The 15,161-nt window shown below is 40.6% G+C and overlaps 1 protein-coding gene across 5 annotated transcripts in view; it reads left to right on the top strand.

Annotated features, from left to right (window-relative positions):
• garnl3 (GTPase activating Rap/RanGAP domain like 3) overlaps positions 1-15,161 on the top strand; it is a 70,427-nt gene that overhangs the window by 27,661 nt on the left and 27,605 nt on the right. For all 5 annotated transcript variants that reach the window (XM_023423985.2, XM_023423988.2, XM_023423986.2 and 2 more), the window contains exons 3-6: positions 9,908-9,982; positions 11,380-11,479; positions 13,240-13,358; positions 14,676-14,740. In XM_023423985.2, coding sequence (XP_023279753.1) covers positions 9,908-9,982; positions 11,380-11,479; positions 13,240-13,358; positions 14,676-14,740 — 359 coding nt within the window. The remainder of the gene's footprint in view (positions 1-9,907; positions 9,983-11,379; positions 11,480-13,239; positions 13,359-14,675; positions 14,741-15,161) is intronic.

The following is a 15,161-nucleotide window of genomic DNA, read 5'->3' on the forward strand; positions in this document are numbered from 1 at the left end:
ATGTGAGGTTCCTATTAACCTCTGTACCAGCTCACACACACACACACACACACACACACAGACTCACACTCATCCGCACAAATGAGCAAACAATCCTAATTGATGGCATCTGCATTCGTAGATAGAGACAAACAACACAAATACAAAGGCATCTCCCACCCTGTCTTGTCGCTTTATTCAGTGACAACTCCACGGTCCACTTTCAAAAGCTTAATTGTATGTTGTGCACTAAAGCTGAAGCCGACAACAATTAAACCCATTTCATCCTGACAAAACAGTTTGGAGAGCGTGGCGGTGTTTTCCCAGTGAATTGAATTGTGTTTATTTGAGGCCCAGAGATGAAGGCGGTGACGGATCGGCAGGAGGAAGTTGCTGGTTGTCTCCAAAGCTGTGTGTTGTACCACACAGGAAGAGAAAAAAAAATGTTGGAGGTATAGAGGATAAGGCCGAATTCAGACACACACTCTCATGTTGATGTGTGTGGGCATGTGCATTTGTCTCAGCTCGGTGCTGTTTGGTGTGTTGCAGTCCACAGCAATGACTGCAACGACTGTCAGAAGTCTTAGTGTGTGTGTGTGTGTGTGTGTGTGCGTGTGTGTGCGCATGTGTGTTTGAGGAACACTGTGTTGAGGGGTTAGCTGTCAGTCTTGCACAGTGACTGGTGAGCAGACGTCTCCACTCCCACCTGCCCACCAGTGTTACTGTCACTGCCTCAGGGGCTTCTGACTGCTCCGTCACACTGAATTTATTCCCACTCTCAGCGTGTGTGTGCATCTCACTCTGTGTCACTGCGTGTGTTTGTGCTTATAGACGTTAAAGCCAGACTGTGTAACTTCTGCTGAAAGGCGGCCACTGTGGCCACAAGTGGCAGTTGCAAGATGATGGCAAATTGAATTTCCCTTCATGAGGTGTTTTTGTTTTTATGCTATGTTTATTTGTGTACAACATGCACATAACTAAGCAACCATTAGCCACCATCGTCATAGCAGAATAAGATGATTCTTATTACTCAGCAATTCAACTTTTTATTCGTAAAAGGATGATTTTATTTTTTCTTCTTTCAAAAGTTACATGTTCTCACTTTATTAAACAGATCATGATTCTCACTGATATTCAGGTTTCTCTGAAATGTAATAGTTATTAACTCATTCATGGAACTGGCATGTTAAATGAAAATAAGAATAATTCTGCATTCTGTCATATGAAAGGTCATTGAAAAGTCATAGAACACACACAAGAGTACACACTCATGAGTCATAACTGGAGCCACTCAGGTTTACTATAGCAAGATGCTGCAGTTAGATTACAGTGCTATGGGTGGTATTCGTCACCCAGATGCACACAGGAACACACACTTGCAGACTTAAGCACAAGGTCACAAACCTTCTCAGAAGCTGCTGAGGAAATAAGGTCACCAGGGTTTCTTTAAAGTCTGACATGCAAAACTCTCACACCTTTTATTGTCTGTGAAGCTGATGGTTTTTGCTGAAACCTTTGTGTTTTATTGGTATCCATATTTAGATGCAGTTAAGTTTTTCTGATGTCTTTGAAGCTGCAGGAGTCGGTGGCAACTTAAATCTGGGCTGTGGAGACCAAAGCTTCTCCTAGCCTCTTTAAACTGTGCAATTCTTGATTTGTTTTTTCTTTTCTGTCTTATTTCTCTTTCTAACACTTTCTGTCTAAGACATATCTGTGCTATCATCTTCACTTGCAAACATCCTCCAAGGTGTGTCACTTCATCCATTCATTCGTCCCTCTGCCCTGATATTAGCTCTTACTAGAACAAATCTACAGTATAATACACTGCGTAGAAGAAGAAAACAGTTTTTAAGTGTAACCAGTGTCACATCTAACTTCAAAACTGCCGGTTTGCAGCATCAGTCACCTCTTTAAAAGTAATTTAAAACACCTTGACGTTTATGTCACAGTGGGTGCTTATCCAAACATCCTAAGATTAAACTCTCTCCCTCTATCTCTCGCTCTTGTCTCTCCATCTGCCCCTCCTCCTCTCATTTTCTCCGATTATAACTAATTGTCTATTAAGGCAGCTGATGCATGGTGCTCTGCTGCTGTGCTCTGTGATCCCAGGCTTCACTGCAGCATCTGCCCACTCTTGAGGGCCCTCATAGCTGCTGCATCCTAACAGCGTGCCTCCTGGGTGGGTGGGTGGCCCGATGCCTTCAGTCCTAGTCGTTAGATTAGTCATCGCCAGTGTTGCCGAGGTATAAATGGGCAGATATTGATGTGGTGCTGTTGTTAGCGTGACTGAATTCGTCCTAGCCACAGGCAACAGTAATGCTAATCAGGTGCAGTCAAGGGCTGCATGGCAAATAACCACGTTACAGAAGTTGTTTGTCTTTGATTTACATTTTCACCTCTGATTTTCTCCTTGACAGGTAGTTGGTTATTATTTCATGTCTGCAGCAACATCATGCATTATACATCATTATTAGCTTTGCAGTCTTCCACTACATGACAGAGCTTTTCACATGCATGTTGTGCAGTCATCAGTTTGTCTGATCGCAGCTTCATGGGTCGTATTTCTATCTAATCACATCATATTTATCTGATTGATCCAAATGGTTATACTGTATCTCAGAAGAATCAATTAATTCACAAGTATTTAAATGAAGCCAAGTCTGGTCATATTCTATATTTTTCTTACTGTCAGGAAATGACACAAAAAGACCAAAAGCAACAATGAAATGATCCTGCTAACAAGAACAGTGTTTGTATCCAAAGCCTGATATAGCTTGTTCCTCTGTGCCAAAGAGCTCCATTGTTGTCAAAAAAAAAAAAACTATTAAAAACACAATGGATGTTGGTGGCACAGAGGAATCAGGCTTTGGATACACAGTCAATATTTGTTGGTTTTAGCCTTTTCATTGGATTTCTGGAGAATAAATAAAATGCAGAACATCATCAAAGTGTAGTTCAGGTTAGGTTCACTATTGACACCATGTAGTGAGTCCTCTCAATCAGAAATCATGGTCACTTGAATACCAAAGATAGTGTAGGGGCATCATCTCATAATCCAATATGATCAGGAAGCCCACATAAAAACTAACAGTCATTTTGGAAAAGACAGACCACATTGGGAAGGTGGACAGGGCTTTTGACTTGTTTCCCACATGATTTCAACTGCCACATTTGACTTCCCTCTCTAAACGCTGCTAATGTTGTATTTTTATCTTAGACTGTCTGAGTCATTGAATAGCCTCTGTGACACACAGACATTTATGTCTTTACACCACTCGTAGTCTCTTTTCTATCAGTGAGCAACCTTATAACTTTCCTGTTCCACCCTCTCACTGTCTCAACAACTATGCACACACAGACACATACTGTGTTCCCACTGTGTCTGGCTTCACTGTGGCCTAATTGACATTAACTACAGCTCCACCCTGCCTAGTTCCTCTTGTTATACCTTTGAAGCTAACCATATATGGCAGATTTACCACTCCAAATTCACTGTTATGTTAGAAACATTGGGTCTTCGTTTTCGTCCAGTATTCACTACTCTTATTTCTACCTGACGACATAGCTTGTTGGCTGAAATGATAAACTAATGCTGTTGCTAGAACTCAGTGAACTGACTTAAATCTTTGTCTCCAGCTGACATGATGTTTCACAAATGTGTTTTAAAATGAGAACCCTGTTAAATGATCTTAAATATGCACTTGATGGCTACATATGTGATTTAGCCTGAGGCTAAAGCTAGATGTCCCAAACTAAATTTTAGCATCCTTTCCTGCTAAAGATTCATGTAAAAGACATGGCAACAGTATTGTGCCTGTGTTGCTATGTAAAGCTAATTTGCCATAGTTTAACAGTAGCACTTAAAATGTTATTTGTTCTTACAAATGTTGATGCTTTGGCTACTATAGAGAAACATACTTCATCATTGTAGCAAATTCAAATACTTTGTAATTGGAGTTGCGAACAAAATTGACTCAGAAACCCAAATTGAATTATTTTAAGTTGCAGGTTATGCATTATTAGTTTTTCTCGACACAGTCAGCTTCAGTCTTCATCCACCATTCGCGCCGCACGTCACTGTGATCGGATAATTCTTGCTAAAATGCATCTTGTGAGTCAAAAAAAGATATTATCAAGTGCATTTGTTAATGTTTATTACTGGTAATTCTGAGAGCTTCTTGCCGATCTGAAGAGCTCCAACTGTGTGTCACTAACCCAAACCTTTTTTTAAAAAAAATAATCAATGTAATCCTTCCTTTCTTTGTTCCTTCTCTTTATCATTTTCTGCCTCCTCTCTTCCTCCACCATTTATCTCTTCCCCCAACCCATCTCTTTTTATCATCTGTCATTCATATCTTCCCTCTGACTGTGCACCTGCCTGTCTTCACCCCCCCCCCCCCCCCCTAGTTTCTACTTTCCTCCTCACCCTCTGCCACTTCCTCTCCTGCGCCGCCACCCACGCCTCCCGAGTTCTCTGCCTTACTGGAGGATTGTGAGTGTGCATGAACAGGCCCACTGATGAGATCAATTATCTATCAGCATTCACAAAAGTATTGATTTAATACCCCAATACACACATACACACACACACACACACTCACGCACTACTCTCTCTGCACTGCAGCGCTCCTTTTGTCCTGTGAGCCTTGGGGAAATCGGTGGCTCTGAGTACGCCGTGAGCTCGATTGTGTTTGTGAAATGTTAGAGTCATGCCCTAAAATGGGAGCTGTTTAAATGTGTGTGTATGTGTGTGTGTGTTCTTCATCTATAAAGCTCGAAAGCCTCAGCCCGGCCCTCTTCCCATGGGCTTACGCATAGCGGAGACGGCTATTATTCTTTTATCATTTGGCTTTTTGTTGTCATTACACATCGCTCTTTGCCTCTCTTCCCCATCGGCTTCATCCCTCATTCTGTCTCTCTCTCTCTATACATTTGATGCCCCCTCTCTTTTTTCTCTGCCCCATCCCTCCACTAATTCTCCCTGGCAGTGGTGAGGTGTTTTATGGGCTGTTTGTTTAAGTGCAGAAGCATAGCAGGCTCCCGCTTCTCCCCTGCTTCCCGGCCCAAAGGGAATCGTTGGAGTGCAGCTTTTCCCTCTTTGCGCCTCTTCTGTTGCATGATTTAGAAGCAGTAGCTGCGTGATGCATGTATGTGTGTATGCCTAGACACACACACACACACACACACACACACACACACATACACAGACTCCCCAGAGCGCTTAATCTCTCCTTTCTCCTGCCATTTTTCATTCTTTCACCCAAAAACAGGAAAGAGCCTATTCGCACATAGCAGCACACTTACCTAAACGTACATTTAATACCGAATTTCACACATTTTTCTCACATGCAGACACGTATACACACACGGAGACACACACACACACACACACACACACACACACACACACACACACACACACCTACACCTACATACATACATACACTAGGAAGCCAGTGTATCACTCTGTCTGAACGCTGCATTGGTTTCCCCTCCATTATCCTGCGATTGGTCAGTTAATGTTGCAGTAGGCGAAAGAAATGGAGGGAGATAGCGGCCTATATCTTCGACATTTACTTTCCATTTTCTGCACACACACACACACACACACACACACACACACAAATGCACTGACCTTAACGGATTAGTGAAACTCATTCACTCACATATAAACACATGCAAATACAAGCTCTTACCACCACGTCAGGAAACATACGGAAAATATATTTGTTTTCCGGGCCATTAATATGCATATGAAAAGGGGAGAAGACAGTATTTTCTGCAGCCTCTCCTAAGACACAGCCAATTACTGCACAGAAACCTCTGTCGTTTATCAGAGCTTCACACCTGCAGTAAACATGCATGGCTCTCCAGCCTCTAGACTGTGTTATCTCCTTATATACAGTATACCTCAGGGAGACAACACATCTAATGCTTTACTTGTGAGCATATTAGGGCTGGGTGAAATCAATGTCAAATTAATAGAAATATTTTTACAATATTGATGTTTTTTATGACAGCATTGTTCAATTGCATGACCTGTGTTCAAGTATTATGTTTTACATCAGACGAATCTCTTCAATCGTGTAGAACAAACACCTTGATGACACCTTTTCTCAGCTTTTAATTACATTTTGCTTGGAATCATTAATTTTGACAACAGGATATTGTGAAATCACAACACTTTCATGCTTTTTTCAAAATTATTTTCCACTCAAAGTCAATTCATTATCATTTTGACTTTAAACAATTAGTCAATCTAGTGAGAACGAATTGGCAGCTATTTTGTCAGTCAATTAACTTATTTTTGAAGCAACAAATGCCAAACATTAGCTGGTTGCAGCTTTTAATTTGAGAGGATTTGCTCCTTTTATGATCTCCTTTTGTGATGGTTAATGTTTCTAAGTATCGCTTTGGACAAAACAAGACATTCGATATGTTTTGAAAATGCAGAAGTGAAACTGTATATTCAAGGAATTGATTAGGGAATTGGGAACAGGCGAGTAGGTGGGCGGGCAAGAGTCAGGTGGCTGAAAGGAGGGAAGAGCTGGGGTTACTGCGGACAGCAGGGAGTGGCAGTGGACTGATATGATAAGAGGGTTGTGAATGAATGAATGAATGAATGAATGAATGAATACATGAATGAACTGTGACAAAACTGTGACAGTAAAGAACAGATATATGGACTAAACCAAAAGTGAGCACATTCAGGATGATAAGGTATCAATATGGTGTGAAGAATCATGCCATTTAATTTCTATAAGAAGCAGAGATCTTGCCCATTTGAGATCTAGTATTTTACCTCTGGGTCCATGCAGTACTTCTAATCCCCCAGCAACAGTACTGCATATCAGATTTAATTTAGCATGAACAATAAAGTCAGTGTGGCAGTTATTAATGATTTTAGTCAGAGTGTAAAGCTCTTGCCTTTTATCCTCACTTACCCACAGGAATGTTTTGAATGGACTTTAACCCTCTCTCTCTTTCCATGATGAGCACGCTCTCATCACTCTCTCTCTCATTGTACTGTCTGACATGATCTAATGAGCTGCTGAAGTAGGCCATGCCACCCACTCTCCAAACAGATAAACACTGTGCCCTGTTTAGACAGCCATTCACAAGATGCTTTTAATTATCTATCATTGTGCATAGACCTCACTACCTCCCTTTAACGATGCCAGAAGTTTTATCTGGGATAATAATTATGTTTACATGCACATTAGTGTCCTGGTTTTGAGTCTTAACCTGGTTTTGATCATGTTCGGGATGTGACGTTAGCATGATACATGAGAAACCTGGTTATTCATATCCCTGTACACACGACCATAACAGTATCCAGGTTGTGTTTGGGATTCTTGAACATCTCAGCCTCATTTCTGTACCGCCTGTGCTACCTCAACAGCTGAAGTCAGACTTTTCCCTTTGTTTCATCGTGTTGATCGTTATTTACATTATGATGTAATTCAGTATTCATCATTATTTACCATCACATCGTTTGTTTTACTGACAAAATACAACATAATTTCAGTTGATGACCTCCTCTATAAAGACTGTAGAGCCGAGATAGGCTACAGTGTTTACATGCCACACTCTCCCGGTTTCTATTAAAGCGCTCCAGCTAGCTTATCCGGGTTTCTGACACCAGGATATGGTGTTGACATGCTCAAAGAAAATTTGGGATACTTCAAAAACCTGTTCAGTCTATCAACAGAAAAATAATCAGCAAATATTCCGATAATCAATTTATCCTTTGAGTAATTTTTCAAGCAAAAGTTCCAGAAAATTGCTGCTGTCAGCCTCTCTGATACAAGGATTTCCTGGTTTCCCTGTTTTACATCATTGTACAGGGAATATCTTTGGGTTTTTGACAGTTGGTCAGACAAAACCAGATATATGTGAAGACGTCACCTTGTACCCTGAAAGACTGGGATGGACATCGGTATTTTCTGATATTTTATGGACTAAACGATTAATCGAGAAAAGAATCAGCAGATTAATCGATAATGAGAATAATCATTAGTTGGTTTCATTGTGTCCGTGTGTACTTCCTGGAGATCAGTCCCAATCTCCTAGGAACTTCCTTTTCATCGTCTTCTTGCTTGGCTCCTCCAGACCATTGTAGGCCATCTGGACGTATCACAGTGTGTGCAGGGATACACAGTCGCACCACAACTCCTTTTTAAATTTACACGTCAACAAAGCAGAGACCCCCATCGGCGAGCGGAGCAAGATAGAGCGCAACAGTCAAGAGACGGTCAAAGAGGAGAGGGCAAAGATGCAGAGAATAAAAAAGGGAGGAGGAAAAAGACCAACCAGGGAGGGGAGACTGTCTTTTGTTGCCTGGCAACAAAACATCACTCAGTGCGACAGTGTTGGGGGTTAAAAAGGAAATGAGGATGTGAAGAGGAATAGATTGAAGGGGGTTTTGTAGATGTCTTCAAGAGCGAAAAAAAAAAAATCACTCAGTCAGTTGATAGCAGCAACACTGACTGACTGAACACTTGACTCATAGAGTCATTGAGAAATCAATATCACATCTAATATATTTAACTGTACATATTTATACAGACAAATATGTTTACATAGGTTGTGAAAGATGTATAGAAAAAACTTCCCCATTTGACTTATGTTCTTTTTTTAAGAGTAATATTGAGATCTATGAAGAGGTAAATCTGACCTGAGGAAGGTTTGCAGCAATGTAAACGTCTGTTCTTTGCAACCGATTGCACATTTCCCAGAAGTGAAGGAAAGTGAAAGGAATAGTCAGACATTTTGACAAATAAGTGTTTTAGCTTTCTTGCCAAGAGTTAGATGAGAACATCAATACCACTCTTACGTCTGTCTGATAGAAGCTACCGCCAGGAAATGGTTAGCTTAGCTTAAAGACTGGAAACAGCTAACTTGGCTCTGTCCAAAGGGAAAAAAACACATATATCTTGTTTGTTTGATGCATACAAAAGCTGAAATGTAAAAAGGAAAAGTTGTGGTTTTGTGGTGCCAAGAGAGAGTCTACAGTCATGCCAAGCTTAACATAAAGACTGAAAGCAGGGGGAGACGGCTAGTTTGGCTCTGTCCAGAATTTAAACAAAACAAAAAGCTAAATGCTAAGGCTAGCATAGCATCCAAAATCCAGCTGTGGCACAAAATGAAAAGCGAGGGATCACCAAAGTTACAATACTTCCTCCTGAAGGGAACATGAACGTCTGAACCAAATTTCATGACAATCCATCTAACATTTTGGAAGATATTTTAGTCTAGGCCAAGACTGCTCGGCCAACTACTGCTGCTAACATAGCAGAGCAACTTTTCTCCTAAGGTTAACACAGGAAACACCATGTTGTAGAGTGACATACAGAGTGTTGTGCAGCTCACATATGGGAACAGTTGTCACCTTGTTCTCGTCAGCGAGGAAGCCGGCACACATACATTCCCTTTAAGTTGTAAATACTTACACAGGATACATTGTGTTCGTGTCCCCTGCCCTCTCTTGTTTCGCTCACTCTCCCACTATCATTAACTGTCCCATTTCGCTCTCATAATGTCTCCTCTCCAGCGCTGTACTACAGAGAGTTGAGTCAGCAAGAGACAGATAATTGGAGCGATAAGTAGAGGGTGGCAGATGTGAGAATGAAAAGAGCCATAAAAAGAGATTTTTACAGCAAAAGGAGTTGAACAAGTCATTGCACAGACTTGAGTAATTATTGATGATTTAAAAAAAGTGTTGGTAAACCATAGAGGGGAAGACTCATGCCACTGTTGTCACATGGAGGTGATGTGTCTGCCGGGGTTCCTCTTTTGTGCGTGATGATAGCCAGCTCTAATGTACTTATGACCTGCTTATTACTGTCTGCCACAAGTCATGATTTGTCAGGTGTCTAATTTTAAACATGTCTCTCTCTCTCTCTGTCTTTCTCTGTCTCCCTCTCAGCTGATTTCCAGTGACGCAGATGGGGCTATTCAGAGGGCAGGACGCTTCAGGGTGGAGAATGGCTCATCAGATGAGGTACACAATAAAGTATAATACACTTTTGTGCACACATGCTCATACCCATCCACCCGCCATATCTTGCTCTCACTAACCTCGGTAAATGATGAGCAGTCCAATTTAGGTAGTAAATGATGCATGAGTTTGTTTCGTTCGTTTTTTTTACCAATTTTTTAAATTGGTACAACAGACTCAAGCCGTCAGTAAATCGAATTTGTTAAATCAATCAGTAAGTTTATGGACGAAATAACAGAGAGTCATTTTTTTGGGCCACACTTTTTTGTGTTTGTGTTTAGTGTATTTTATATTGATAAATGCATCAATGTGGATATCTCCCCCAGAAATCATAATGGTGCTATTTTTAGCATTTATAGGCAGTATATAATTTCATTTATATGAATAATAATAAATGATTCATAACACACTATAATGTAATTATAGGCAGATATATATATATATATTTCTCTATATTACTTTTTAACAACTGCAACTCCTCCCATGGAAGCTGCTGCATAAACAGATAATGAATGACAATATAGTAAAAGTGATCTAATAATATAAAATAAAATAGGAGAAGTTACAAATAATGTCCAATATTTTCATGAATAAAAACTCAAAAAATGTCCTAACATCTGCTTACAACTACATTAGTGTTGTGTTATAACCCATCTATTAAATGTTCATATACTGCTTATAAATGCTAAATAGACGGGATAAAGTGTTTCCATGGAGGTAAATAATGTTGTTCTAAATGTCTCTAGATTGACAACAATGTCTGTAAATTGACAACATTTAACAGCTTTGTGACAACATTGCTGTCCAACCGTATTCCTGCTTTATGTCTTTAAAAGTCAAGTTGCTATTGTATTCTTATAAACTTACAGTCAACGTCAACAACCTTTGTGCATCACATTCAGTTCAGTTTTAATTGTTCCCAGCATTTGTTGAGCTTTGTTGATCTTTTGTTATGGAACTTTTAAAATGCAGCCACGGTTCATGTCTGTTTCAATCCTCTGTCCTGACGTGATTCAGTTCCTTGCTTTTGTCTCAAATCCTGGTCCAGTTTTAAGATGTCATGTTATAAATGGCTTTCCAGTTTTTAATTGAGAATCTTTACATAATCATGATGCAACAATGATAACAGTAAAAAGTCAGACTACAGCTCACTGTGCCAGTGCTTTAGCTGCACAGTATCTGATTCCCTGCCCTGTACTATAATCTGTATGCCTGCATTGTGTAACAGCATTCTGCAGAGAAGACTGCTGTGACTCAAGCTGTGACCATCATGATGACTCTGTGTGTGTGTGTGTGTGTGTGTGTGTGTGTGTGTGTGTGTGTGTGTGTGTGTGTGTGTGTGTGTGCGCGTGTGTGTGTGTGTCTGTGTGTGTTTCTGTGTGTATGTGTGTGACAAACAGACTTCGGACTACACTCCAGGAACCTGGAGAAGAACCGATGTCCATCTGGAGAATCCAGAGTACCACACCAGATGGTTCTTTAAATACTTCCTGGGAAAAGGTCAGTGCTGCTCTGTTGTGCTCTGTTTAAAAAAACACACACACTCGCACACTGAGTTAGTGTGAGACTAAGAAGGAAACTTAAGGGGTTAGGGTGAGGAAGAGCATATAAACTGGCTCTCAGATGCCGCAGAAATAAAACATCCTCTGAATTTATTCCCCAGTCCACAGGATACTCCTTATCTTATGAAGTCAGCCTCGTCCTCATGCTGCACCGCTCTTCATTCATCGCCAAAACTTGTTAGCATCCAGCCATATCCCCACTGAGAGTCTCAACTACACTCTAATCCCATACACCACCAAGGGAGGAAGCCCATGGAGGACACGCAGCCTCACCAGACAGAGCAAAAGGCTTGCCTCCAACAGATAACACATTTAAGATCGGACTGTGGGCTTCTGAAATGAGCCCGGCGCTGCACAGCACGCTAGCAGGAGCCATTAAAGGAAGCAAGAGATTGTTTAAAAAATACATTAGAGTTGGTCACCTGTTCCTTCACCTTTCTGACCCTCATCATTTCACCGTCCTCATTAGCACCCTGCCGGGTCTCAGAGTCGCAGCAAGTTGTGCAACAAATGATTGTCCAGGTTTCCTTACTGTGGCTCAAATCAGGAAGAATGCCTCAGCTGAGAGGTTGAGATAAAGGACAGAAGCCTGAGGATGGATGTGAAGGAAAGTTAGACAGCAAAAAGTCAGCAAGTGGAAGAAAAGAAATGTGTTTTCTCCTCTAATCAGGGTCAAGTTCTAATCATGCTGTAGCATGAGCAGTTTAAAAATGAGCCACGTCTCCAGAAATTTGGCTCAAACCTGTTTGGACTGCAGCTGAGCCATCTGTGTCTCACAGCCTGAGCAGAGCTGTGTACCGTGTAACACAACACATTATGAACTCGAGGCCAGTTATCCTAATATGAACATTTCCTGTCTGATGAAGCACCCAATACAATGACTTGAAATCTGAATTCCTTCTTGATTAGCTGAGGAATAATAAAACAGTTTGCCCTTGTTTGCTTCCCTGTTGTCTTGCATCAGGTGCAATGATAATTCCTGATCGGAGACACTTAGAATCCACTTTCTACTCACACAGAGAAAAAGCTAAAGACGGTTGAAGCTAAGTATATAAATGCAACCCAGCCTCGCAAAGTCATTGCTTTCCTGAAGTATAAAAACGGCAAATGGAGAATAAACAGAGCTGGAAACCATAAGGAGAAAGAGAGTGAGATTGTGGAATAAAGAAAACAACAGAGGAAAAGAAGGAATTAGACGAGGACAAAGAAAGGGACAGCAATGCAGGCAGAGCTCCTGCGTTTAATTGGGTTTGCAGGTCTGTTCGGCATTATTTCTGAGGATGTTACCCTGTCAACCAAAGAGGCAGAGGCATGAATGTGTGACTCTGCTGTGGTGTTGTCAGGAGATCTTTGTCTGCGCCCATGTAAAAGGACTGGCGATGGGGGGGATAAATGAAAGGGAGTCAGAAAATAATGAAAGAAAGAGTGGGAAGGAGGACAAAAAGAAAGACAGGCCAAGACAGAGAGGATGAAAGGGACCAATGAATACTTAAACATTTTAGAAGGAAAAGATAAAATCTGGTCATTAAGAGAAAACATAAAAGTGCAGAAAAGCAGATTTTCTACCTAAAATAAGTAAAACCTCAACGTCAACGTCCTCAGTCACTCTTTGATATTTTGACCCTGACGTCCACACCTGTTAAACATCCAATGTATATGTGTCATTTTTCTCTGTATATTTTCTCCGCCTCCCCTCAGTCCACCAGAACTATGTGGGCACAGATGCAGAGAAGAATCCCTTCTACCTGTCAGTCGTCCTCTCAGACCAGAACAACCAGCGGGTCCCTCAGTACAGAGCCATCCTCTGGAGAAAGTCTGTGAGTTCACCATCTGTGCAAGGAACCTTTACTGAAGCAGAAGTAGCAACGTATCAATGTAAAAATAATGTATTACAAAGTGAAAGTCCTGCATTTGAAATTATATGGAAAGGTTCCTTGTGGAGTTTTTGACCTCTTGTAGTTCTAAGGATCATTTTTATACGGCACCAGTTCTGGAGGAAAACTGTTCAGGTGACTGATATATTATTAGATATTACATTAACTGTAAATTTTGATTCACCAATGTGTAAGTAGCATTTTACTGATGTAGCTAATCTTTGCTTTTTCTTAAAATCAAAATAATGGATCATTTTAGCTTTTGAGCATCAAACTGTTATTCAAATGAAACCATCTGAGAAGTTAAGAAGGGAAATCTTTCTTTGATGGAGCTGCTAAAAACTCATTGACATCTGAAATGTGACAAGGACACAAACGAGACACAGCTTTTGTGGGAATCACTAGTTAACTTGTGAAGAATTTATTGTTTTGTATAATTTCATCATATGTTTCATTTTTGTAAAAACTTAATCCGATCAGTAAAGAGGAAAAAGTTAAATATTTCCATCTTGATTGTAGTGGAGCAGAAGTATAAAATGGCTTGAAATGGAAATAATTTATTTGATTATTTATTTTGGTAAATTTCTCCACAATCAGAATAGAAGCTTCTGAAGCTTTTAGTGCACTGGGGCATAAATTCACCTTGAACATGCACATTGTTGAATCCACAGTCGTAGGTGGTACTTTCTCTGTGATCGGAACATGAGAAGGCACGAAATGGCATCTTTAGGGGCTCTGCTACTCCAATTTTGAATCACCGTGTGTGTGTGTAGGTGTGTGTGCAAAATCCATGTTCATTTTTGTGTGTTTGTAGTGTGGTGACTCAGCTTCATGACCAAGATAGCTTGGATCTAATTTTGGCCTGACTGGCTGATTAGGGTGGTGCACCTCCGCTGCCTGATCACATTGATTTGTCTTGTTTCTGTCAGACTCTAACTGGTACAGGATGTTGTTGTTGTTGTTGAACAGAACAGGTTTAATTTGGTTCCCTGTAATCATTTTATGACTACCTGAAAAATATGTTGAGTGCTGTGATTTTCTTTAGGGTTAAACCGAGTTTGCTTGATATACTTTCAACAATGAACAGTGCAACAGGTTTATAGACGCGCATTTTACGATCCCTCTTCAATAGCCTCAGAAATCATTTCTGAGACACATAAAAACATAATTTGATGACGTGACTCCTCAAAGAAAAGGAAATTTAAGCCAGCAGTGCTAACAGTTTGTAATCCCTGATCTATGTCATCCTCGTTCGCCCAGGGCACTCTGAAGATCAGCCTCCCCTACAGCCCGACCAAAACACTATCAGTCAAGTCCATCCTCAGGTGAGAAATGCAGCCTGGAGCTCCACACTGACACAGTCAATTCACTCTCTACATTACATATGAGAATTAATACTGGTGGTTATCTGATGCCGGTACTGAAAAATGAATACTTGCATACAGTGTTGCTATATTTGATACCTAAATGCGACACATGCACAGATACAGTATGTTATTAAGTGTTAACTTAATAACACTCCTTGTGTGTTTATTATTTAAACAAAGTATCATCACACCTGTATGAAGAACTCTTTTAATATTTAGTCTCCAGTGGCTTGTGACGACATTTTATTTGAGATGGGATAGACACAGCTTGGTCTCAACAGTAAACGTTTTACCTCAATAACAGAATAACATTACCTCACAGTAAGGGCCATTGTTGCGTTTTCCCGTGTGAAATTCTTTGTGCAAGTGCAAGAGCAAG

The sequence above is a fragment of the Seriola lalandi genome, unplaced genomic scaffold, assembly GCF_002814215.2.
Source record: "Seriola lalandi dorsalis isolate HSWRI2012SDOR001 ecotype SW California unplaced genomic scaffold, Sedor1 jcf7180002054695, whole genome shotgun sequence".
In the NCBI taxonomy this organism is placed as follows: Eukaryota; Metazoa; Chordata; class Actinopteri; order Carangiformes; family Carangidae; genus Seriola; species Seriola lalandi.